Below are 27307 nucleotides of genomic sequence, written 5' to 3'. Positions count from 1 at the left end.
GGAAGGGGGGATCAGTTCGAGCACACGCTGGTTCGAGTCCATCTGCGCATGCCTACTCCAATGCCTCTTTTCGTCTAGGAACTTCATCGCCCCTTCGCATAGAGCCACTCACCGTCAAGGCCAGTCACCCAATCCGTGATGCGCAAGGGCAGGAGTTCATGACATCATCTCTGCCTTCCCCACAACAGGCCTCATTCAGGGCGCGTGCGTGTGCGGCCAGACGGGAGGGGGGAGGAGAGAGAGGGAGGGGCAAGACCGGGCACCAGTCTGTGATTGGGCACGTCGCGCGGCTATTTCGTACGTACATGTAACTACAAGCTGTCCCTCCTCACCGCTACACCGCGCGAGCGCCGCAACTTTGACAGTGGGCGACGTCGCTACGTGCGCGCCTCCCGGTCGATCACGTGGTACAGAATCCTGCGCCTGCTTCCTCTTGCGAGTGGGAAAAGAAAGGGAGCGGCCGGCCGGCGTGCGCGCTCCCTCCCTCTTGCTCGCCCGGCCTTGGGCGTACGTAAGCCCCGCCCTCCGCTCCGCTGTTCAGTCAGTCAGTCAGGCCTGGTGGCGCGGCCTGCCTGTGTGAGAGGGAGGAGAACCGGGCGCGTTGCCTGAGGGGCGAAGCTGAGGAAGGGCATGAAGCCGGGTTTAACCACTGACGCCTACCTCGACCCGTGAGGAGGCCCGCCCGAGAGCGGCGCCGCTGCTGCTTCTATCAGCCGCCCTCCTCCTCCTCTCTCTCCTCTGCCACCCACCCACCGCCCAACTCGGCCGCCGCCTGGGCCGCCATTTTGTACCTCCCGTCCCCCCTCCCTTTGCCGGCCCGGCCCGTGTGGAGTGTCTCGTGTTGACGGAGGAGGGGGCTCGGAGAAACGGGAGGCGGCGGCGGCGGCGGGAGCAGCAGCGGCGGGGAGGCCTTTTGAGGCGGAGCCTGGCGAGGGAGGGGCGCACGGCGCGGGGGGGCCCCCATGGCGAAGAAAACCTACGACCTGCTCTTCAAGCTGCTATTGATCGGCGACTCGGGCGTCGGCAAGACCTGCGTGCTCTTCCGTTTCTCCGACGATGCCTTCAACACCACCTTCATCTCCACCATCGGTAAGGAAGCGCCCAAGACTTTACTACCCCACCCACTAAGCGGCCATTGACAAGGCAGTGGGAGTTAACCCCTTGGATTCTAATACGGCTTTCTCGCCGTATTGTGGCTCTGTTGTACTTGCTTGCTGTTGCTCCTCTTCACTTGACTTGACAAGTGTCTTCTTATACCTATCAGTTGCCCTCTTTTCCAGTCAGTTTCTTATTCCTTGCTCTTGCCCTTAGGATCCTCCCCCTCCTCTGAGCGTTCCTCATGGCGGATGCTTTCCTCTCCCAGCACGGACATGCCCAGCTTAGTGCACTATGAGGCAGAACGTGGGAGAAGGGTCACTTTTATGCTCCTAAGGCACCGTCTCATTACAGTAATATTTATTTTAGTTGGTAATGGCCAATCACTACTTTGGGATGCTGTGCAATGTTCCCTCTCCTCTCCTCCCAAGGGTAGACTTTATTCTGTGGGCTGATGTTCATTTCTCTCCTTAACTCCATTCTTCTTTCCCATAATATCTCCCCCCCCCTTTCTTGATGAAGAAACTTAACTATTGTAAAATTCTTAAGCTTGTTTTTATAATCTATGGATGCATTGGAATAGTTCTCCTTCTTTGTTGAGAATAGCCGCATCTGTTGTTCCTGCTCCACAGTAGGGACCTCTGCCAAACCCCTGCTGTTGGCCTACTTTGTGATGTTAATACAAGACATAGTTGTGGCTCTGTTGTACTTGCTTGCTGTTGCTCCTCTTCACTTGACTAGTGTCTTCTTATACCTATCAGTTATTCTGTTGATTAACAGCACCACACTGTTCTATCTCTTCACACTATAACTTGGAGAGTAAGTACCATTATGGCCTCCAAGTATAAGCCAGATATGACTTGATGGCACTTTCTACCACCAATATCTCAGTTACTCCTTGGAGTGACATCACTGTTGTTCAGGGCTTCTTATTCTTACCAGGCTTCCCAAATCTTTAGTCTGTTGTGAATGTCACTCTTCTTAATATCTTTTCCCAGCATGTCACACCCTATCATGTTATCATGTGTGCATGTTTGGTGTGTTCATGTGGGGGGGCATGTGTCTATGCAAAAACAGAAGACTAGCTGACCACAAGGACAACACTTAATACATTGATTATTTTTGTTCTTGAGAACTGTCTTCAACAAGACCTTTGTAGGCCACAAAACAGGTTTGAAAAATATGAAAAATGTAGGGTTTATTGCATGATTTCTGCTAGGAAATATCAGGTTTAGGAGGAGTTTTGCTTTTCTTTTAGGTTTTGCACATTGACCTGACTGGAAATAGGGAGCATGGTGGACTTATCAGAAACGGAGAAAATATTACCTTGGAGAAAACTGGTGTCTGGATTGTGCTTTGTTGTCTACCACATTTGACATTAGGCAACTGTAATTTTAGGTATTTTCATGTCATCTGAGTTATTTCTGGGGCTATGTATCCTCTACAAATTTGTTCTCTCTCTCTCTGTCTCTCAGAAGGAAAGATGAGTTCTGACTTGCCTAGGTTATGAAAATTCCTAGGTTGATCGGTTTTGAAAATACCTGAAGAAAAACTTAAGAGCCAAACCTTATCTTTTGAATGAAGACTGAGGGCATCAGTATGTTGACAGCAATGAGTAGCACAGTTTTTGCACTAGAATGTTGTTGTTCAGGCATCTCTGGCTTTGAGCACCAAGTGACAAGTGTGTTTCCTTAAAGCATTTCTAGTCATTTTCTTTGCCTTGTCTCTGACATAGACACCTATAAGTATTTCTCTCCTATGGGCAGGATATTTTTTTCTAGTAATTAAACAGTAGGAGTGTAATATCTCTCTCCTAACCTGTAGGGAGAAGGTGGCAGCAAAGGAATTAATGGTGGAAATTTGGTATATTTTTTTATTTGTAAGCCTTTCTACCAGATAAGCCATATCTGTTAAATCAGGAGCCGTTAAATAAGATGCTTCTCATACTCTGTCCTTTATACAAAAAAATTCCCCTGGAGATCTCAGGTTACAAGCGGAGGCTTTGTTTTATTATTTCCTGGCCAATGCAGCCATTCCTCTTAGTCAGTGTTACTAATGTGCTGGGACCTCTCAGCTGTATCAGCTAGTTGCACTGTTACATGATAGTTACTGATGTACTTCAGTCCACATATTATAGTACCCTGCCATTTGTATTAGATTAAGCTCTGATCTGTAGTGCCGTGTACTACCAGTACTTGCTGAATAGTGCGGCTAAACACTTTTTAAATGTTCTGCGCTATATTGCTAGGGGAAGGGATGAGTGTTGTTATTCCCTATGACCTTGCCCAGGTCATTCTAAATGTAAGGCCCAAAGGAGGCAGCACATCGGAAAGCACAAAGTCTTAATGAACCCCAGGGAATTCACTTTTTGATCTGGAAGTTTTTCTCTGTAGAGTTTAATTGAAATCCAGTTTACCATAGTTCTAATATCTCAGGGTTATGCTTAATTTGTTTCAGGTTATGATAGCTAATGTTCATTTGTTTGTTTGTTGTTTGAATTTGCCGTAAACAACTTTCTATGGTGGTAGGATGTTTTGTTAAGATTCTGTGGAGTAGCTTACTTTAAAGCCATTTTGCATACAATGCAGAGGTAAACTTACATTTTCTAATGACTGTACACTCGCTGAGAAGGAACAGCCAGTAGCATCTCTCAAATGTATTCATATATATGTAGTATTCACACCTAGAAAATGTAATGGGTTAGGTTAATTAATCTGCTGTATTGAGAAAGAAGTTTTCTGGCACCTTATGCCAGCAAGCTTATCATAGCACAACATTTAATTAACTGAAGCCCTTTTTGTGAGATGCACAAAAGTTGTCATATTTTCCTGTGCTGTGGAATTTAGTGTTACAGTTGCTTTACAGACAACTGGTTTTCCTGAATTGAACTGATGTCTAGCTTTCACAGCCTTCCTACTTGTAATCTATTTTTGCTTAGAGGGTGCTCAGACTTATAATAGCCACTTGCCTGGTCACCTGTAGTGAAGAAGAATTCTCTTTGCACTTTAAGGTGGAGAAGCCTTGTTCAAGTGTGTAAGTATGTGTGGGCATGCAAGCTAGTATCTTCAGACTTATTTGCAAAGTTGGGAGTGGCTATTTATAGACCGCCAGTCTTCAGCAAACCTCTGAGGCATGTTATTTAAATACTGGAAGCCTCTGGTGTGGCTACTATTGCAGGCACCTGCAAACCACACTGTTTCTGTAACTACTGTAGAATAACTTCCCCGAAAGATAGGCAGCTGGAACATCAAATATTAATCATTAAAAATTCTAGTGTGGTTTGATATTCTTCGAGTATTGGTGGGTGAGTGCAGGGGATCTTTTTTCCCTTGTACCGCAGCCTTCAAGCTTTCTTTTGCAGCCCTTAAACAAGTCCTGACAGATCTGCTGATTTCCAAGTGGAGCAAAATTTCACAAGTGCTTGCCTCATTTAACAAAGCTGCAGCAGTCTTTGACACTGATCTGGTACAAGGATCAGATACATTTACTTCAGGCGACAATGGATTTTTTAAATTAAGGGTGTTTTGACAATGCTGGTATACCATCTGACCAATAATGTATAACGCTTGGTTATTTTTAGTTGTGGCTCAGCTTCTCCTTCGAAAAATAAGTTACTGGCTGGAGGGCAGATGAATTCAGTACCCTGGCTAGGGGTGCTATAAATATACTCCAGTGCTAAAATCCCCAAGTCATCATAAGTGCCCTGAATAGAGCAAGGGTTGTATCTTCAAAGGCAAGCTGCAACATTTAAATTAGTCCAAGAAAGCACAGTGAATTAGAATACAAACCACTCTGAGCTTTTCCTTTGAATGTATTAGACTGGACTCCTGAGACTCTTCTCCTTTCCTAGTTTTCTCCCTGCCCTCCTTTTTACCCTGTCTGTCATGTGATTAGTTTCAATAACAACTGCCATGTTCAGAAGTACTTGTGATGCTTACATGAAGAGTTGCTAGAGTTCATGAGCCATAAAGACTTCACATGCTTTTGGGGTACTTGGATATTAATTTCACATGGGCCAAAGACCTGCTCACTTGAGGTGAAAACAATTTAAACACAAAGATTTATCACTTGACATTCTTGTCATTCAAAAAGTACTTTAGGTAGTCTGCTGTGAACTTATTGGGTTCACTGACTGCTTGGGACTTCCTGCCCTTTATTATAACTATGAAACATATAGATATATCTAGGTAACTTTGGAAAAATTACAATGGGCATTGAGACTTTTGTATACTTTTCGTCAGTGTTCTTATGTAAAGAAAACTGGGCTGAGAGAGAACCCAGTGAAATAGGATAGTGGGGCAGCCATGAAAGATCTGCATCCTTGATTTTCTGAATGCATGGCTGTAAGGAACTATTCTGGAAGCTGTGTTCTTCATAGCAGGCTGAATACCTGTGAGGCTTGGGGCATTCTGTTTCAGATGTTGTGAAACTGGTTGTACAAGAAGCTTCAGAAATAATAATTGTAGCCACAATTTCATTTCTGGCATTGAGCTGTGTGGTTTGGAATTAATGCATCCAAAATTTCCAAACAGCTCACTTCTATCTTGGTAGCCACAGTCCTAACATCAGTCACTCCCTTTCCTCCTCCCTCTCTTACTAGATGGCTTTAACATATTTTTTTATTTGATAAAGTTAGACCTGGAAAAAGATATGTTCACAAGTACTTGTTTCTTCCTAGGGGTTCTGCTGGGTTCTGTTTTCCCCCTTTTGAAAGTGTTAGCTATAGCAACTCAGTTCAGGGAGGGAATGAATAGAATACAGCAGGATTGGGAAGGAACGGCCTCCCACTATTATGTTCTGCTCTCCTACACACTCCCCGCCACTCCCCTGCTGCCTGTGAATCAGAATAAGACTACATTTTTGCTGTAGCAGTTATAGAGGGAAGTGGCCCTGGACTCAACATTTCTGCTTGAACAGTCAGACTTCTTTCAGATAGCTAGGTGCTTGTTCAAGCCCAGCTATAATCCTTTTCCTGTGCCTAACAAATTTTGACATTTTCCTCTAGCTTCCTAAAATAACTCTTCAAGCACTTTACGGAATTATTTTTTCAGTGGTAAATCTCAAATGTCTGTCTTTAAAGGTAATGGAGAATTAAGGAAGAATAACATTCTACAAAAATCAAAACCTCTTGCAGGACTGTTTGCTTTGTAATGTTTCCAAGTCTTAGATTCATCACCAATTATGTATTTTCCCACTTCAGTTGTCTGTAAACAATCAAATCCTTATAAACAGCAAGCAGTTGCATGTGCTTTATTATGAGAAGAAAGCTGTAAACTGACGGTGCTCATGGATCATTTTTTTCTTTTTGTAGTATATGGTTTTAGGAAAGGTGAAGGAGACTATAGGACTGGACATTTTCTGCTTGAAATAGGAGGATAAGGAAACAAAGAGTAGTTGACAAGATAACAGAGCATCCTCTCTGAACAAAACAAAACTTGCATCTCACTGTTTGCAGCTGTCCCGATTTAAACACTAGGAGGTTACAGTGATTGTATGTTAAATTAGTCCCAGGACTATGAAGTACACAGGATTCCTGATTTTCTGCTTTGGAATTCTAAATGGAAAACAAATACTGACCATCTTTCAGTTTTCATGTAATGATTTATTGGATCACAGGTAATCAACTAAATGATGCCTTCTTGACTTGATGCCATGACAAAGGCAATTGCACTTGGCGGAAATCAACATAAGAATTATCCAGCTAAAGGTTCATCAAGGTGTCCATGAGAATCTTGCATGCATGTGATAATCAGAAATACACCACCTTCTGGGGTTACTGTCATGCTTTTCTTCCATGCATGATATGCTTTTCTTCCATGCATTTCTTCAGTAGTCTTTAAAAACCAGCTAAGTTAGGGGTCATCCTGACTTACTGTAGAAATAGATTTACCAAGTTAAGTACTTGTCATCTGAAGATATACTTGCACTTTCTGAAAGCTTTCAAAATGTATATTAACCATAGTTTTTGTTTGAGGAGAGGATAGTTTTGTCACTTGTCCTTCTCTGTGCCAAAATTATTAGTGTTAACAACACTGTTTTATGAGGCCCATCCGCAATATCACACAATGTGAGTGCAAGCTTTTGGGTTCCTGAGACCTCTTCAGCAGGCTGGATATTAATAACAAAAATAGGAAGGGGGGGGATGTTTCAAAGCATGTTGGCTGAGTGTGAGTCTTCAGTTTCTAGCTTTCTTAGAAGGGCCACCAGGAGATATTGCTGTCTTATCACATGGTACTGTGTACAAATCAGATGTTAAGATAACCTCAGAAGCTCCTGGGCCGAAGAAACAAAAAGGGAGTGTTTCCCTTTGAAACTGCAAAAACAAGCAGTTCATTAAAATTGTTGTCTATCATCCATAATTTTTTAAAGGTGTACATAGCTTCCACTCAAGGTGAGTTGCAAAACTTAAGTTCCAGTCTCTTCAGTCTGTTTTCGGAGGAAGAAGAAGAAGAGAAGAGATTGGATTTACATCCTGCCCTTCACTACCCAAAGGTGTCTCAGAGCGGCTTACAAACTCCTTTCCCTTCCCCTCCCCACAACAGACACCCTGTGAGGTAGGTGGGGCTGAGATAACTCTGACACAGACTGCTCTTTTTCAAGAACAGCTGTGCCAGAATTATTTTGCCCAAGGTCATCCAGCCAGGTCCATGTGGAGAACTGGGGAATCAAACCCGGTTCTCCCAGATTAGAGTCCGTGCACTTAACCACTACACCAAACTGCCTGGTCTTTTTACTGGATCTCAGCAGTTTCTTCTCCCATTCTATAACTTATTTATTCTTTTGCTCTGCATCTTGTCACAATCAGGACCTGAGGTGGATAATAATAAATACAATATAATCTATTAAGGTAATGAAAATAAGTAAGCTAAAGCCCACATCTACATTCAACCTGTCTTAAAGAGCTCCATTTTAAGGCCTTACTGGAAGACACCTGCCTCGTCCCATCCTGGAGGGTGTTGCACAGCATTGGAGCAGTAATAGAAGAAGCCCAGACAGACTATATTTGGGAAAGTGAAAGGGTTCCTAGGAGATGCTGTTGCAAGGAGTACAGTTGCTGCATGGATTTATACAGGGAGAGAGAGCTCTTTCTCTTTATGAAGGCCTTTAGGTAAGCACCAGCAGCTCAACACATAGGCAGCTAGTGAAGAGACTTCAGGACCGGTGTAATGTGGTTCTACAAGGTGGCTGCTGATAACAAATGGGCTGCCACATTTTGTACCACCTGAATATTTCCAGATCATCTTTACTGACAGCCCCATGTAGATTGTATCACAGTAATCTAGTCTCAAAGTTACCATAGAATGGATCAGTATGGCTAGATCGGGTATCTGCAGAAATGGGGACAACTTCCAAATTAAAAGCAGCTACAAAAAAGCTTTTTTTTTGCTATTCTATTTGCCTGGGTCTAGAAGGAGTCCTCTAAGATTTTAACTGAATCTTTCAATGAAATTACAAGCGTCTTGGCAATGGGCATCACCTCAGTCTCATTTGGATTCAGTTTATTCTCCCTTAGCCGTATGACTACCACATTCAGGCGGTGGCTCAGCACAGAGATGACTCCTCTGCTTATTTAGACCAAGTGATATACTACTGGGTAGTAGCAGCATACTGATGACATCCTATTCCATAATAAGGATTGTATGTATCTGATTCTGCATTTCCCGTATGGAATTATGCATTTCCTGCTGTTGCCCTTAGAGCATGGCCTATTAGAAAAGGTCTAAACCGTTTGAAAATTGCTCCATCAAGTCTGCTCCTTCTCCTAGGTGTTTTGGAAGTGTTGTATGGTCCATGGTGTTAAAAAAGCAAAAAGAAGATCTGATATAAATAGCAGATATGTCCTCCCCTTATCTGTATACTAAGATAATCTACCACTACTACTCAAGTAGTTAAGTGCGTGGAAACAAGGTTTGATTTCCTACTCCTCCGCTTGCAGTTGCGGGATGACCTTGGGCAAGCCATAGTTCTGTCAGAGCTGTTCTCAAGGACAGTTCTGGAAAGAGCTCTCTCAGCCCCACTTACCTCACAGGGTGTTTGTTGTGGGGAGGGGAAGGGAAAGGAGTGTGTAAGCTGCTATGAGTGAAGGGTGGGGTATAAATACAACCTCTTCTTCTCCCTCTCTTCTCCTCCTCCTCCTTCTCTGTCCTGAAGCAAGGTGTTAAGCTTGACTGAAAAAGGTCACGGGCAGATGTGTCATCTAAGTGAACTTCAAGGAGTTCTGCTATTTCCCAGAAAAGGCAGACTTGACACAGACGTATAATTAGCTAATATCTGTTTATCTGCTGAAGATTTCTTTAATGAAGTTCTGATAACTGCCTCTTTCAGGGACCTCAAAAAAGCACTTCCAATAAAGGGGCACTCACAGTTTTCTGGATCTTGTCACCTTTCCATATGATCTTATAAGTTGTTGAGGGCAGGGGTCTGGCCTGCAGGTGGCAGCTTTCATACAACCCGAGATCTAGTTGATATCACTCATGGAAATTAAATCGACCTGACAAAAGCTACATGGTACTAAAAACACCCCAAGCAGTTTGTTCTCAGATGAGAAGGTGTCCTTCCCACATGCCTCAGGATGGGCAGGAGATTAAAAGGGCAGTGACCTACCATTTTGCCCATTATCATACCAGGCCAAAGTTGTTTGAGATTGGAAAACTAGCACTGTTAATAGTATTCTAAGTATTGGTATGCCATGTTTATATTATGCAGTTACCTTACTTGTTGCTTTACACATCCCTTCCTAATAATAAATAGGTCTCGTCAGCTTATGTGCAGGTAATATTTTTTTCCAGTGTGCAGCTCACACTGCATTTCATTTGCCGTTGTGTTTCCCATTCACACTGTTTGAAGTGTATGTTTGAGCATTTTCAAACTTTGCTTGGATTTCACCTTCCTGAAGTATTTGATGTTATCAGTAAACCTGTCTTGATAATTTCCTGACTCCAAATTATTCTTGAATGTTAAATAAGCTTCTTTCCCAAAACTGACCCCTGTGTGACTTCACTGTTTTGGTTCCTAGTTTTTTAGCTATTTATCCCTAAGAGGACCTACCCACATCCCATGACAGTCGTATTTGCTTAAGAGCCTTTTGTGAGGCTCTTTGCCAAAAGCTTCTTGGAAATCCAAATATAAGTTTTACTCCAAGATGGGTGGGGGATTTTAGTGCTTACTATAAACTTAAGCAACACTACAAGCTACCAAAAAATGACACTGGCGTGTAGCATAAACCTTTGGCTAATCCTATAGTGTTTCTTTTCTCAGATTGTAGTCCATGGGCATCTCTGAACAAGAACATAAGGGAGGATGTATTTGTGAACTCTAAAGTAAACTGTGTAAATGGGCTTGCTCATCTGATATAATTTGTCAAGCCCCCTTGCAGCCATGTGTACAGAGGATAATGTAGTCAGATATTGCTTTGATGAGTTTCATGCATTTCTCATCACATTAAAACTTGTGAAGGCCCACTTATAGAAGACTTGTGTCTTTACCTTACTGTGCTTTCAGGAAAGCAGTGATTATCTTGAATTCCAGATAGATAAATTGACTCAGAAAAAAATATGTTTTGTGTTTTGAGGACTTTCAGTTTTTCCAATGGGAAAATTTGGAGGGAAATTTCTATGAAATACTTTCTCTTTTGGAATGAGTGAATTGCTTTTTAAGACAGAGTCTTACTCAGAATGTATAGTGTGAAAATTTTATGTAGGACAATGCAGCATTAGCTTCTGCTAATCTCTATGTGTATGGTAGAGTTCAAGCATATCCTTTAAAATGTTGCTTTTTAAAATGTGAGTAATTCTGATAACTATTAATATGCTGTAAAGAGATCAGTGTTTTCAGCATTCTCAGTGTTCTTAGATATCCAGATATACTGCTGAATCCTACTGTGACTGGGTTTGATTTCTAATTTCAACTTTTATTTTTCCCCTATCTTTCAGATGGCAGAATTTATGATATGCATGCTAAGGTTACATAGGGTGCAACAGTTCTGAGCAATGTCAAATATTGCAGTTGTGCTTATAGAAACTAAGGCATTTATACTTTTAAATTACATAAATATGCCACTTAGTGCAATCGTACTTGCTAAGTAAGATATAAATTATGCATTTTACACTGCTAAAGCAGTAAAATGTTAAATTTTATAGGAAAGGTAGTATTGCATTTTTTAATTCACCCCCCTCCCATAAAAGAGAGAGCCATGGGTTCATAATCTCCAGAAACATGGCATCTCTGATTCCAGACAATGAAACTGGATCTACCAGATCTCTGGTTCATTGTTGTGGTAACTTTATAAAAGGGTGAGGTAGTCTTTTCTATTTCTTTTGTTGACCAGGCTGGAATTTAAGTTGCTCTCTCAAAGGATTCATACTCTCAAAGACACATAGCTCTGGGGCGTGATTTGTTTTTTAAAAAACGTTGCCTCCCTTTTACATGTTGAAATGCTACTCTGTAGGTTAAAGATGGTTTTGGATCCAGCTGTTAATATTTAACTGAAAAGGAATAAAAAATCAACATATACTAATCATGTAAAAATATGAAACTTTAAAACCAGTAATAAAAAAACATTCTTATCTTACCGACAAGTGGTGTTGCTTAATGTTGTAACCAAAGTGTACCAAGACCAGAGCCAAATATGTTCTATTTGTACAGACCAAGTTACAGGTTTTTGTAACAAATCGTTCATTTCTAGTTCTTCCTGTTATAGTGGCCTTGAATCCCTAGTATCCTTTGCTTTAACTGGATGTGTTCAGCCATCCCACCCCCCACGGGAATTGATAAGCCATTACTTGTGATCATTTCTTTCATACCTTGTGTAAAAGTCTTGTGACAAGAACAGTGGGAATCATGGTCTGGCAACATGAGTAGTACAGCAGTTTCTCTCTTTCGGAGGTGGATTTCTGGAGTTACCTTACTGTTTAGCATCTAAGGTCTTTCCAGGAACAAAGAATTAGTTTTTACCTATAAATCCACAAATTTCATCGGCATAAGAATGTGAAAATTGGTCTGATCCAGGCAGAGTGTTGTCTAATCCGCACCCTGTCTTCAGTAGGACCTAGTCAGATGCTCTTGTAGCTCACAAGCAGCATCATGGAGATGGCTGCCTTCTGTCTTCATTTAGTAACCAGAGTGAAACTGCCTCAAATTATGGAGCCTTCACTTAACACTAACTTGGTTAGTATATGTAAATGGTTTATATGGTTTATAAAGCCATCTACTGCAACAATAATCACTATTCCTCTTAGTGGCTCCTTTCAGACAGCCTTTGTAATCTGTTTTAGTAGCGAGTTGAATGAATTTTTTGGTGTCATTTCAGGCATAACTGTTTTAGCAACTGGCTGCTGAAGGGTTTTATTTACCTGTTCATACGAAGCCACTTGCATCCCATTGGCAAAGTGGGGCTGAGGCATTTTTGAAGAAAGCTGCTTTCTCCCGGTTTTCACCTCTTCATTGCACTTCTGAATTGCTGTGCTGTTTAAAATGTCTGTAGTGCTTCCTACAATGCTGCTTCCTCCCCCTTTTTCGCTGCACAATCTTTCTCGCTCCCCCCCCCAAATGGTCTAAATTGAGTGCTATAGCACTAAACCAATATAGCACTTCAGTGTTACAACGGCACCAAAGAGATGTCTTGACTCCATTGAGAGACTATTTGCTTTAGCGCTATAGCACTCAACTTAGAATGTTGGGGGGAAGGGTGAGGAAGATCGCTTGGTGAAAAAGGGCGGGGGGGGGGGAAGCAGAGCAGTTTGAAATGACCGTAGCACTTCGGAAACAGCTCATTAATGGGATGAAGTTTCATGTATGAACCCCCTACCCCTGTATCGCTTTACTCAGAACCAGGCCAACAACGGATAATGTCTGGTTTAGAATGGTAATGTGAAAGGGGCCAGTGTGTCATTCATGTAACAACCTTGAATAAGAAGGGCCTGAAGGGGAATTCACAATAGTTTCCCCCCAGCTCTGAAAGCTGCTTCCTTATGAAGTTTGCTAAAGATCTTAATCAGGGGTGTCAAGCATATGGTCTGTGGGCTGCATTTAGCTTGCCAAGGGTGCTCATGCAGCCTGTGAGACAGCCTCTATCAGGAAAATGGGTTATTTTTTTTAAAGCTGTCTGTTGAGTAAGCCATAGTTAATCTGTGAAGGGTGGCTTAGGAGAGTCAACTTTTGTCTCTGTTGTCAGAGTGCCTGGGACTTGCCACTGAAGGCAGCAAGGCAGTTGCTCTGGTTTCTAGGTTAAGGAGTTCAAAGTCTGCACTGTAGTTGCTCAGGGATAATCTCTGCTTCTAAGGAAAGTGTAAGTTTGTCAGTTTTGCTTTCTCTTTTGGCCATGGCCTTATGAAAACTTCGTGAGATGAAGCCTCACTGAATTGAGTGAGATTTTTTTCTGAATAAAGCAGCATAGGCATGGGTTATGTCAAGTTTCCCCTGCTTTCTCTGATTCAGAGTCCTCATCTGGATTACTGCTCGCTGTAAATTCCGAACCTCCCGATCCATATGTGCTGCTTTCTTCTTCCATGTCGTGTTCCTCTGTTGTTTTCTTATCATTCACTGGTCTTTGTTGCAGTTCCAAAAACATCTTCGCTTTTAAGACAGAGTCTATCTTTTCTTTTTTATCTTTGTAGTTGAAGACAAGTCCCTCAGGTCCACCATCTGTATGGTATGGAATTTTTCTGTTAAAAGCTGGTTAAGTTTTTGTACTGTTTCCTCTTATTTCTTATTTCGAATGTTATGTTTTTTAAAACTTTAATTTCTTCTTCTTTAATTTTAGGGTTGTTCCATTTGTGGCCTTGAGCACCATGTCTCTTGTAGATCTTTTTGAGAATCTCACCATTATCTTCCCATGCAAGTTTTTTTCTTGATGAATTTTGGATATGTCCGATAAATCATATCCATATCGCTTTGTAATACATCCGCAATTAAACCTGTCATTGGGGCCAATGCTTCACTTAAAATTTCCTTCAGATTCTCACCCTTCTGTTCTGGAACACCTTGAAATCTCAGAACAAAACCTGATTTTTCCATTTGTTGTCTTAAAAGCTGGTCTTTGTCAGAGGACCTTTCTTTCTCCACTACCTCCAGTCTTTGCTTAATTGCTTTTGTCTTGGCTTCAACCCTTTTCACTGATTTTGCTGTCTCCTCTGTTTTTAAATTAGTTTCTTTCAACTGTTTTTGGAGTGCTTCAAAGTTGTTATTGAGGTTAGTCATCTGATCCAACAGAGGGCGCAATGCTGTAGCCAACATATTGGGAAAGTCAGTATTTACTTCCAGTTTCGGTAGCCGGAAGAGCTGATCTTGTAGTTCCAAAAAAAAGTTTCCCTTGCTTTCTCTAGTGCCTCCTATCTGGATGCAGGAACTGTCCACAGAGCAAGAGATGGAAGATGAATCCACCATGCTTGCTCACGTGCAGAAAGTTGTTGCCTGCCAGCCCTGCTATGAATGACCTCTAGGTCTGCTTACTTAGGGCTGGCACAAAACAGAGCTGCTTCCTTGTTTTGGTCGGTTTCTTGCCCTGATTCTCTTTGACTGGAAATGACTATAAATCTGAGCACATAGATTATTGCCCTGCAAGAATTTTTTTTTTGGGGGGGGTAAGTGTTGGGGACACACACACCCTTCAGGAGCAAAGCAGCCATAATTAAAGCCTTCCAATATATTTTTGAGCCTTTTCATGATCCTTTAAACTGTTAAAGCATTTTATGCTTCTCTGTTTAAAGGAAAGGAGTCTTTAGCAGGTGTTTGGAATCAGAAGGAAAATGGCCCATTGGCGTTTAACGTGAAGGGTCTTTCTCCTCTGAGGTCAGGAGGACATCTTCATTGGGACCTCCCAGAGCAGTGTCCCTCAGCTGGGTGGGTCATCATCATTGGTAGGCATTACAATGTGCTGGAGAACTCTTCTTCCAAACACTGCATCCACGGAAGTAGTGGTATTCAACTTGTGTTGCGCAAAAGTGGAAACCGATGTCCACGTGGCTGTTCTGCAGACCTCCTCCACCGATGCCCTATTGTGAAAGCTGCATTAGTTGAGGCGCTTCCCATAGAGTGTGCTGTGATTCCCTTGGGAACCTGTAGTTCTGCCGCTCTGTAGGTGTCCGTTATGCAGGACCAGAGCACTGTGCTAATTGACATCTTGGACATCCTATCCCCCTATTTTTGGAAGTGAAATGTTATTTATTTATTTTATTCAACTTTTATCCCGCCCTCCCCCGCATAGCAGGCTCAGGGCGGGTTACATCAAATTTAATAAAATACAATATATACAATTAATACAGTTAAAACGATAATAAAACGTAGTCTCGTCTTTCTGAATGACTCCGTCCATCCAATGTAAATCTTGAGTGCCACACACACCCCTTTGGATATTTGGGATTTGGACAGAAGGTTGGTAAGTAGATTTCCTGAAATCCTATGGAAGGGGGAAGACACCTTCGGTTGAAAGACAGGGATGGTCTGAAGAATGACCATGTCCTTGTGGAAGATGCACAGCATAGACTTAATAACAGTGCACCGATCTCTTGGACACCCTACGCACAGAAGTAATTGTCACCAAAAACAAGGTCTTCATCCACAGCCATCGCAGACCTACTTCTCTGAGTGGCTCAAAGGGTGCTTCAGTGAGTGCCGTCAACACGGTGTGTAATCTCCATGTGGGAAACCAATGAACCTGAGAAGGTGACTTGATGGTAGCACCCTGAAGAAAGAGTAAGATATGGGAGTGCTGTGTCAATGAGGGGTAAGACTGTGGAAAGCGTCACCACATGCCGGCGCAGTGTTGCTGACTTCAAACCTGAATTGAGACCTTGCAGGAGTGTCCCATGGGCCACTGAGGGACTCAGGGGATCCTTCCCCTTTCTCCTGCACCACCTCACAAAAGCCTTCCAAGTAGTGTTATAAATATGAATGGTGGACTGTCGTCTGAATGACAATATAGTGTCCGTAACCCAAGTAGAGTAGCCTAGCCTAAGGAGGTTCCCCCGCTCAATCTCCAAGCAGTCAAGCCAATCCGGATGAGGATGCCATATTGGCCCCTGTAGAAGCATGTCCGGAGACGCTGGGAGCATCAGTGGTGGACTGACTGTCATTTCCTCCAGCGTTGAGAACCAGGGGGGATGCATCCAGAAGGGAGTGACCAGTATGACTTCTGCTCTCTGTTTCTGAATCCTCCATAGAGTCCTGGGAATCAAAGGAAACAGTGGGAAGGCAAAGAGCTGCCCCTCAGGCCATGGCGAAGTCAGGGTATCCATTGCTTCCACCGCCTGGTGGTAATACCTCATGAAGAAGCGTGGAAGCTGATGATTTGTTGGAGATGCAAATAGGTCTACTAGGGGTTGCCCTAGATGCGTTGGCTGGAGAGACCACTCCCCTCTCGGATGGTTTCCTTGTTGAGCCAGTCAGCCTGTGTATTGGTGGCCCCCCTGATATGCTCTGCCCACACTGAAGCCACGTTCCTCTCGGACCATGTCAGAACTTTGGATGCCTCCCAGTGCAGCAGAGACGATTGGGACCTGCCCTGTTCGTTGAAGTACGCCTTGGCTGCAGTGTTTTCCGTTTGGACCAGGATGTGCTGGCCCTGAAGATTGATGGTGAAGTGCTCAAAGCATGCTGGATCACTCTGAGCTCCAACAGGTTGATTGGGAGAGTTCGCTCCTCTTGGGACCACAGGCCCTGTATGGGTTCTCCCTCCAGGATCGCTCCCCAGCTGGAAAGACTGGCATCTGTGAATATCTCTTTGGGTGTGTAGTACCTCATACTCAGTCAAAGGTTCTCTGGGTTTGACTACCACATCAAACTGTTCTTGACCATTGCTGGGACCTGCAAATTGATTTCCCTGTGCTCCATGATTAGCTGCTGGTATGGTCACAGGAAACGTTGTAGAATTCTGGAATGAAGGCATGCCCATTGAACCATGTCTGTGCATAATATCATGAGGCCTAGGAGCTTGGCCAGGGTCATCAGGGATGATGTGGAACTCCTTGCCACCAAGGACGCCATGTCCCGGATTTTCATGGCCCTGGACATATATAGTATATATTGAGAGCATAATTATTGGGTCCATGTAGCTCAGTATTTCCCCCCAGCATTTACTAGTCAGCTTGGAACAGCTAGTCCTAATGTCAATCCTTGTAGGTTATTGCAGGCATAACATCTCTATCCCTGGCATCTCCAAATAAAAGAGGCAGGTGAATGGAAGAGAAAGGAAGTGAGCTCCATTATCTTTTGCTCCCTTTTTCCTCTGTCATGATTTCCTAATGCTGACTACAACTACAGTTCATTGGTGTAGAAGTTACTGCTACCTAGTATTTCATTTTAACAGGGTTTTAAACTAATGGGCAAACATTAGGTAGAAATTAGGAAAACATTGACACAGAGAGTACTGCATCTTTCTGTGTTATACCTCTGAGGATGCCAGTCACAGCTGCTGGTGAAACGTCAGGCACTACAATGCCAAGACCACAGCCATACAGCCCGGAAAATCTACAACTATTTAGGAAGAAAATTACAGTTTAGGATTGTGGCAGGAATTCTCACTAGGTGGATAGCAAAAATCATATTCATATATATATATGTATATATGTATATATGTATATATGTATATATGTATGTGTGTGTGTGCGCGTGTGTGTGTGTGTGTGTGTATGTATACTGGGTCAGCAGAGCTCTGAAATATAGCTTGTTCACTGATTTGAGATTGAGTGTGTATCACAGTGGTGAAAACAGCCTTGGTCAGCTTCATTTCATGTTTCTAGGCTCTGAGCTACAAACTAATACATTAACAATTAATTCCGTACAGTGTTACTCTAGTCTGAACCAATTGAAATAAATGGGTTTAGGCTAGAGTAATTATGCATAGGATTGTTTTGTTCTGCCACTGAAAGCCATGGCCAGTTTTACCTTCTGTGTGGAAGGTGAGCAGCACAGTTAGTGCATGTGTTGGAAGGTCCACAGTGCTGGGCCTAGGAACCATGGCTTGCTGGTAGTGCATCATCTTTGCATGTAGAAATTCCTGGGTTCTGTATCTGGCACATCCAGATAAAAGGGTCAGATAGTTGGCGATACGAAAAACTTATATCTAAGATCCTGGAGAGCTGCGACAAGTAAGAGTAGGTAAGACTGACCTTGATGTGATTTTTCGGGTATATTTTGGCTTCCCAAATGTTTCAGGGTTTTCTTAGGGAAACCGGAAAAAATCCCCCCAAAATCCAAGATACATTTGGGAATTTCAGGTAGATCTAAAAACAGCGGAGAGATAAGAGTAGATTGCTCCCACCTCTTAGCTGTTTGTCAAGCAGGCTTATGCAGTCCCTTTAAACTTTAAAGGGACTGCAGAAGTCAGCCCAGGGATCAGGTGGAGTGGAAGAAAGCTGAGAGCTCCCCACTGCCTCGGCTACGGCTGGTTTCTCTTGTAGCCCAGAAGAGAAGCCAACCCAAGATCCGCTGGGTCAGTGGGGAGTTGAGAGTTCACCACATGCGTAGCTCTGCACTGCCTTCTCCTGCTGCCCAGCTTAAACTGGACGGCAGGAGAGGGCAGCTCAGCCAAGATTGCTGTGCCTGTGGGGAGCTGGTCGCTTCCTGGAGGGGCAGCTCTGTGCCACCTTCTAATGCAGCTCAGTTTAAACTGGGCGGCAGGAGAAGCCAAGTCAGCCCTAGGATAGGGCTGGTATTTTTTTACCGGCATTTTTTGTTCTGGTCTATTATGCCCCAAAATTTCAGGATTTCCGAAAAATCCCAGATCCGAATACCATACCAGTATTTGGATCTGGGCTTTTTTTGGGAATCCCCCCAAAAATTTCAGGTCCAGTGGACCTGAACCGAAAAATACCGGTAATGAAAAAAATTGCAGACCCCTAGTCTTGGCTGTGAAAAGTAAGAGGGAGAGGAGAAGATGGAATGCTATCATTTAAGTGAGCAGCACCTACAAGCTAACATCTCTACTTTTAGAAAGATGGCCATGATGTCTAGAACTAGAAGTGTGGTAACCAAGCCTACCTGATCATCATTTACCCAGATGCCATGCCACATAATGCTATTGTGAAGGTATAAAACTGCTCACAATCAGTGTTCCCTCTAAGCTGAATTAGTGTGAGCTAGCTCACAGTTTTTTAACCTCTGGCTCACACATTTGTCAGCTCAAGAAGGATGGAAGGAGCAAACTAATTGATGCAGTAGCCAAATCACTTGCTGACAACTTTAATGCCAGTAGCTCACAAAGTAGAGTTTATGCTCACAAGATTCCACAGCTTAGAGGGAGCATTGCTCACGATACTGCTGTGAGCCAGTCTGACAGAGGATTACTCTACAAAAAATCAGCATGAGCAAAGTAATTCCTCCCCCCCCCGCTAGTATCCCCCCCCAGTACTTCAGTTTTGTTTCTGTTTCTAGCCTACCTACAGTCTAAATAAAGGGAGCCTCAAGTGCCTTTTCATGATACAAAAGCTTCCCCCCCCTCCTTTACTCTTAATTGTTCTTGTTGCTTATCATATCTCTGCCTCCTCTTTAATGCAAGATCATATTTCAGTTCAGAGGGACACTTCCATGCTTTGTCTGGTTGTTTTGTACTTCATGTAGTTATATTAAATTCAGAGCAGCATTGCAGTGTTACAGTAACAGCACTTCTGTAATTTGGGACGGTTAATAACTTCTGTTTTAATTTAAAACTACTGAGGTACTGCAATTATTTTGTGTATTTTCTTCATATAAGGATGCGGTTTTGTTGAAATACTGTGACATTGCTTACTTGGGTCCTCCTTAGGTACTGCAGAAAAGGAGGATAGAGGGGCCTGTTCTCATGTAAGTGATTTATAGAGCAGCAGGGGCTGAAATCTGCGTTGTCTTCACTGAGATCTCTGTGTGCAAGGTATCCTTGAATACTTACTGTTGGAAGCCTGTTCTGTTTATTTAAATATTTATACTTCACCTTGGCTCAAGAGGAAAGGTGGAGTATAAGTGTTTAAATATGAGATAGTAAGGGCTGTGCCCTGCGTGCTCTGCTTGTGGCTTCCTAGAGGCATGTGGCTGGCTACGGTTGCAAACAGACTGATGTCTCACCAGAGCAGTAATTCTGGTTGTGAATTGAGGGGAAAAGATATGACAGGGTAGATGATTTAGGTGAAAGTGAAATGCTAGTGACTTATAGGTGTGACTCACGATTTGACGTGTAGAATAGATAGTGCCAGAGGCTTTTACCTCAGCACCGGCCCGTAATTTAGCAGTTGAATTCTACTTTCTGGAGAGCCGAATGCTTTCCCATTTCTCATTCAAATGCATTTAATCACTTTGTGGACGCTTTGAAATTGATTTGCACATCAAAATATAAATGCACTCAGGCAGCAGTGAACTTGAACTGGATTTGGGATCAGTCAGTCAGTCAGAATGATGTGATGTGCTCTTAAATACACATTAGACAAGAGCAAGAGTCTAGTAGCACCTTAAAGATTAACAAAATTTGTGGCAGGGTCTGAGCTTTCATGAGTCCTTGCTCATTTCTTCAGATGCCTTCTTAAGTACACAGGTTAACTATCTGGAAACTTTAGTTTCTGTTCACTTGCAGTTGAGTCTTAAGGAGGTAGATAAAATTTGCAGATGACACCAGTGATGGGCACAAACCAGGAAAATGCAGTTTGGTTCATGATTCAGGATGTGCCCAGTTTGCGAATCATGAACTGTCATGAGCTTTTAGCTGCCAAATGGACCAGTTTGGTTTGTGATGCAGTAGAATGCCCCCCTGACATGCTAGAGACACCAAACTCACTGGGGATCACTGGCTGACTCTCTTCTACCTGCCCTCTAAATTTGATGGATTTACAGGGTCCGAGATACAACCCCCCTAAAGAAGGTGCCCCCCAGGAAAGTGCTTTCTAGGAAAATGACAGGCTCGGGTTCAGGAATGTACAGAATGGATCATGTGCAAGCTAGAGACATCAGAGTCGCAGGAGACCTTCCCTGGATGCTCCTCTACATGCCCTCTAAGTTCTGCCCCCCCCGCTCTTTCCAGAACAGCTCTGAGAGAACTTGTGACTGACCCAAGGTCATTCCATCAGCTGCATGTGAAGGAGCGGGGAATCAAACCTGGTTCTCCCCGATTAGAGTCCGTGCTCCTAACCACTACACCAAACCGGCTCTACTGGATCAGTAGAGTAATCCTGTTCTGCACAACTTCTCAGTCCTCTTCTTGCACCCCTTTAGTGCCATTTAGGAATGTGCACAAATCAGCGCACTAAAGTTTATGGCAGGTCAACCAGCATGAACTGTCCATGAACTTTCAAGCTGTTCATGGTGGTTGTGAACAGATACATTTCCAGGCAGACTGTCTCCACTCAACCTAAATGTTAACCAAACTTCAAGCATTAGATAATTCCTGTGTATATCATGTACATATGTGGCATATTTTAAAGGATATATTTAAATGTGTCTAATTTGTCCATGCTTAATAATCTATAATATACACAACAATTCAGTATTGAAGAGCTCATGAATTTCAGTGATATACTGTTTAACTCTGTATTGAATACAGTGTTATAGTATCTATTGTTCTGACTTCTCAGGTGGGAAAACTGGTACACATGCAATATAAGCATAGCATATAGTTTGCAGTGATTGATATAGCATTGAGTATATTCACAATTTTGCTTGTAGAAAGGTTTATACTTTAAATTCTGAAAATATGCCAAATCTTACAGTTTTATATGCTAGGTTACAAATTAGGCATTTTATTTTAAAGCAGTAAAATAGGTTTGATGAGAAAATAAGTATAGAATGTTTCAGTTCCCCCCAAATTTCCATTTTTTTTTCATGGCTTCCAAATTTCTGGAAATTTTAATTTGTAGAAAGGTGACAGCACCCCAACCAATATACTGAGGTATACTATATCATACTGTATCATGCGTATCATGCATGTTGACCTGTGTAACTACCACTGCTAATAACAGGTCTCTGTGCTCCGTAATCCCCCCATGCCATTATGGCAGCAAATTCCACACATTATATGTTTGTTCTGAATCTCCTGCATATAAATGCTGTTGGATGACTCTTAAGTGTTAGTATTATGTATGGAGTAGACATTTTTATCCATATGCTCCATCCTGTTCATAATATTATAAACCTGTCACATTCTTTTACCCCTGTATTCCAGATTCTTCTATAAAGAAAGAAAAGCCTCAAGTGTTTTGCCTTCCATGTATTCTCCCGGAAGGTGACCCAAAGTGGCTTGCAACATTCTCTCCTCCTTCATTTTATTGTTGCAATTACCCTGTGAGGCAGGTTAGGTTAAGACTGTGACTAGCCAAGGTCACCCAGCAAGCCAGAGCAGGATTTGAACTAGGCTCTCTCAGATCCTAATCTAGTCCAACACTCTAACCACTACCATCATGCTGGTTGTCACATAGGGAAGATACTCAACCAACTGTGTTAGTTGCTCTTTTCTTGCAACTTTACCAGCTCATGTATATCTCCTGCACTTCATAATCCACACATGGAATAAAAGAGGTTGGCTTTTTCATTATTGTAAACTCGTGCTGACGTTTCCATTGAACTATTCACCATAATATCCAATCAGATAGAGAGTGCAGCCAAGATTATAAAAGTCAAGATTGGTCTACTTCATGGAGGGGGAATGCTGGCTTGGAACATAGTAGCACATAATGAAAGATTTCTGTTCTCTTTATCTTAAAAGTACGTCCCTTGGGAAGGTTCAATAATATGGGTTTAGATCTTGTCTAAGAAGAGCTGCGTATGTTGATCACCAGCATAAAGCAGTGATAGATTGGTCATTTGAACTTGCAGCGTCAGTCTTGCTCAGTGCTTTAGGGAGAGTGTATATGCATCTGTACAAGGGGTTAGGCTTTTTCCGTGGCTGCTGTGTATAGCACTTAAATACTTTTTCTGGGCCTGCTGTAATACTTTATTGCTAAATTTTCCTTTCATTTTTTTCATAGGGATAGATTTCAAGATCAAAACAGTTGAATTGCAAGGAAAGAAGATCAAGCTACAGATATGGTAAGTGATACTTCTGAATTTGCTGTGCGTAGGGCTAAGCCAAAAGAGTTGAGGCAGGCCACTTACAGCACTCCTGTCAGCATGAAAAAGCAGACACTCTCTCCACAATTAGACTTTGGTGATTTCATCGAATGGGATGAAAATACTCACCTATTCAGACAGAAGGCAGTGCTTTCTGAATTTGTCTTCTGTGACCCATCTTACTGGTTGCACAAGTGTTGTGATATTTTGCTTACTGCATGATCTTGGAGTGGCTGAGGGAAAACGATCCAGACAAAACGGTGATCATTCTGACAGTGACCCCCCCCCCAATTGTGCTTCCTTCCCCAAAGTGCTACTTTAGACCCATAAATCAAAACAAGGCATCTGTTGGTGCGATCCTACTTGAATACTGGCCATAGGACATGTTAGCTGAAAACTGTGGTACCCTGAAGAAATCAAAATTACCACGTGTCTAGATTTATTTTCTTTATAGGTATTTGAGGCCCTGACCTGGATAGCTCAAGCTAGCCCAATGTCTTCAGATCTCGGAAGCTTGGCCCTGGTCAGCATTTGGAAGGGAGACCACCAAGGGATGCCAGAGTTATGATGCATAGGCAGGCAATGGCAAACTACCTCTGAATGTCTCTTCTCTTAAAAACCCTACAGGGTCACCATAAGTCAGCTGTGGCTTGATGGCATAAAAAAGGGGGTGTTTGAGAAATAGTATGACCATGTGTCACTGCACATTATCCTTGTAAGGGCAGGTGCTTTTTCCGATTGCTTGATGAGATTTAAATTTACTAGTGAGTAGTGTAAGAGAAAAACAAGGGTGGAATTCACATAGAATTCACTGCCACAGGAAGTGGAGGCGGCTACAAGCATGGACGGCTTCAAAAGGGAATTAGATAAGCATATGGAGCAGAGGTCCATCAGTGGCTATTAGCCACAAGGTATAGACAGGGGCTCTGGGGCAAGTGATGCTCTGTCTTCTTGGTGCTTGGGGGGGTCAAAAGTGGGAGGGCTTCTAATGTCCTGGCCCCACTGGTGGACCTCCTGATGGCACTGGTATTTCTGGACACTGTGTGATACAGAGTGTTGGGCTGGATGGGCCTTTGGCCTGATCCAACATTGGCGTCTGTTATGTTCTTATGTAAGGGTGTAAAAATTAAGAGTCTTAAATTAAGCCATTACATGTTGGGAATCTCTTGTGTCCAGTTCCTGGAGTAAGTGACAATTCTACTGATGGTTTGTTGATAATTCCGTGTGCAGACTGCTTTCCAAATATGGTACTACAAAACTTTAATTTATTATCATCGTGAACCTCATTCATGCATGTATGCTGCCAACTTCTTCTATGTGGGGTCTTCTTTAATCATCTGAGCAGCACTTGCTTCTGGGTCAGTGTTCATTTTTTGTTCTACATGCGCAGTTTTATTTATTAATTTTATTTATTATTGAGATTTATATCCCGCCCCATCCAGTAATTCAGCTCGGGGCAGCTTACAAAGGTTAAAATATAAATACAACAGCAGCATAATAAACAATATATCTGATATAAAATTTGGTGCTAAAATTATTTACATAAAATCCAAGATGGACGACGTCCCACACTGGCGGCCAAGTTCTTCGTAGCAGGAGCTCCAGGAAGAGTGTTTTCCAGATCTATTGGGTGGCAACTACCCCAACATGGGGTAGGTAGTTAGGATATCATTGATGGAACAGTGACGGCAGCGGCTCCCCCTCAAAAGCCTGGCGGAAGAGCTCCGTCTTACAGGCCCTGCGGAACTGCCCTAGGTCCCGCAGGGCCCGAGTCTCTTCCGGGAGCTCGTTCCACCAGATGGGAGCTGCCACCGAAAACGCCCTAGTTCTGGTCTGGGTCAATTTCACTTCCCGGGGGCCTGGAACCTCCAGGCGATGGAAGTTCCCCGATCTCAGTGCTCTTGGGGGAATGTACGGGGAGAGGCGGTCCCTTAGGTAGGCCGGACCCTGGCCATTCAGTTAACAAGTGTTCTGTTCTTTGAACAGTCTTCTTCTGCAACGTAAAGGTTTTCTTTTTTATAATTACAGGACAGAAAAAGATTATCCAGAGGGCAGGCACTAGTTAATTGCATACCCAGAAGAAAAAGGGCAAATTGGCCCAGTGATAGTTCCTGGGAAGGCTTTTGGTTCAAATATGCTTTTGGGGCAGTTGCTGATTCAGCAAACTGTATATAATAAATATAACCAATGTGGCCTCTTTAAACTTAGTTCCCCATTAGCATCTTTGGACAAAAGGTAAAACCTCTGATAGAATGTGTTTTCATTGCTCACCTGCTGCATTTTATTGTCCTGCCACAATTTCCTATTTAAGGACTGAGTCTTGTGATAAATAAGGTACTGGGCAGTATGAGCCACCTCATGTTTTTGCAAATCGTAGTTTTAAAGTTTGTTCCATTGTAGCAGCACCCAGCCTAAGAAAATAAGTAACTGTCTTATCTGTGGTTTATTGTAAAAATATATTGAAACCTTTTGTTCTTTTTGGATACCAAGACTGCCAGCATCAATTTAAAAACCCCTTGCTTAGAAGATAAAATCACAATGTAAAAAACTCAGATAGGAAAATGTTCACAAACTTCATCTGAACACCCTTTGAAATAAAGGTCTTTACGACCCTCCTAAAAGCTAGTAGCAATGGGATCTGACAGACCTCTGACTGTAACTCATTCCACAGCTCTGAGGCATCTACACCAGTGGCATGTCAGTGGGTCGCGACCAGCTATTTGGCACATTTTGATCAGCAGAACCTAACTGGCATGTGGATTAATGAGGGGGAGAGATGGCCCTTCTAATATATGGGATCTCAGGTCATGAAGGGCATTAAAGTTTAAGCACCAGCACCTTGAATTCATCTTGGAAGCAAATAAACCTATAAAGCTTTCCTAAAAGCACAGCCACATCACGGAAGCAGCTTTTCCTAGTTAACAAATGGCTGGTGACATTCTGAACTAGCAGAACCTTCTGGGTTGACTTGAAGGACAGCTGCATATACAGCGTATTACAGTAGACCAGCCTGAGGTTATACAAGTACAGCAAAGTCAGTTTGTCCGGGAGGGTTGATAGTCTGTGACTGTGATACAGATGAAAAAGGTCTTTTGTGGCCACCACTGTTTTTCTAGCAACCATACAGAATCTGTTAGGACCCTTAAGCCCTTGGTGGAGTCTGCACCATCAAGTAGCTGTAAATGGGATCCTCTCCAGTAACTCAGACTTCCTAAGAGCAGCACATCTATCCTTGGTCCTTTCTGCACTCTGATCTCATCCCTGGTTTTATCAGAGTTCAACTCGTGACACAATACCTTGCATTTATCCCTGGTTATAACAGCATCCATTTATCCTGGGACAAGTGTGGGGTGAAACCGGGGTGGACTCAATGTAATGTGGAAACAAAAAATACCCCGAGATAATTATAGGGGTGAACTCGAGTGTAGTGTAGAAAGTAATTTGGGGACAGGGTTGAACAACGATTTAAGGTCTAGTGCAGAAAGGACCCTTGTTTGGATTTGACTTCATGTTCCTCCCTCATCCACTTGTTCGCAGCATCCAGATGCTGGCTGGGGGGGGGTGCAGTTTGTAGAGGCTTAGTCAAAGAAATATATAGCTGTATGTCATCAGCATATTGATCACACCTAATCCCTGACTTTTGGATGATCTCATTCAGTGGTTGAACATAAATATTGAAGAGCACAGGGGACAGAGTTAGCATTCCATATTCAAAGTCTCAGACAGATTATTCTTGATCTCTAATAATGACTTCCTTTAGATAAAAAAACAAGCCAGCAAAGAACCATTCTTTTCATCTGCATAAGCCTCTCCATCCATTGTAATAAAATAGTGTGATCCATAAAATCAAAGGCAGCAGATAGTTCCAACAGTTGTGGAATGCTTCTGTCTAAATGGGCATCATTTACCATAACTGTAGTCATTCCCACCAAATAGGCAAGCCAGACGGGAAAAGGTCAAGAGTATGTGCATGTTTTAGATGTGCCTACATCTGTTGTTCTGCCACCTGCTCAGTCCCTTTGCTTAAAATGTGGAGATCTGAAACACGCCTATAATCATCCAGATTATGTTTGGCTTATAAGGGTTTCTTCAGTAAAGGACTGACTACTGCCGCCTCCAGACTGAAGGATATTTTCTCTGTGAAGATATTTTCTTCACGGTCCTCCCAAGAGGTACTTCCAGTTTTTCTGAGCATGACTTAATCGGCGGG

The 27307-nt window shown here is 42.8% G+C and overlaps 1 protein-coding gene across 1 annotated transcript in view; it reads left to right on the top strand.

Moving 5' to 3' along the window:
- Positions 1–458: 458 nt before the first annotated feature.
- The window catches only part of RAB10 (RAB10, member RAS oncogene family), a 40523-nt gene continuing 13674 nt past the window's right edge, over positions 459–27307 (top strand). The window contains exons 1-2 of the mRNA XM_015415173.1: positions 459–1089; positions 23016–23076. Of these exons, the coding sequence (XP_015270659.1) occupies positions 963–1089; positions 23016–23076 (188 nt within the window). The 5' untranslated portion in view covers positions 459–962. The remainder of the gene's footprint in view (positions 1090–23015; positions 23077–27307) is intronic.

Source organism: Gekko japonicus, unplaced genomic scaffold, assembly GCF_001447785.1.
Source record: "Gekko japonicus isolate JY-2015 unplaced genomic scaffold, Gekko_japonicus_V1.1 scaffold63, whole genome shotgun sequence".
NCBI classification, from domain to species: Eukaryota; Metazoa; Chordata; class Lepidosauria; order Squamata; family Gekkonidae; genus Gekko; species Gekko japonicus.
The sequence above is the reverse complement of the archived record's forward strand: the minus strand, read 5'-3'. Positions and strand labels throughout refer to the sequence as shown.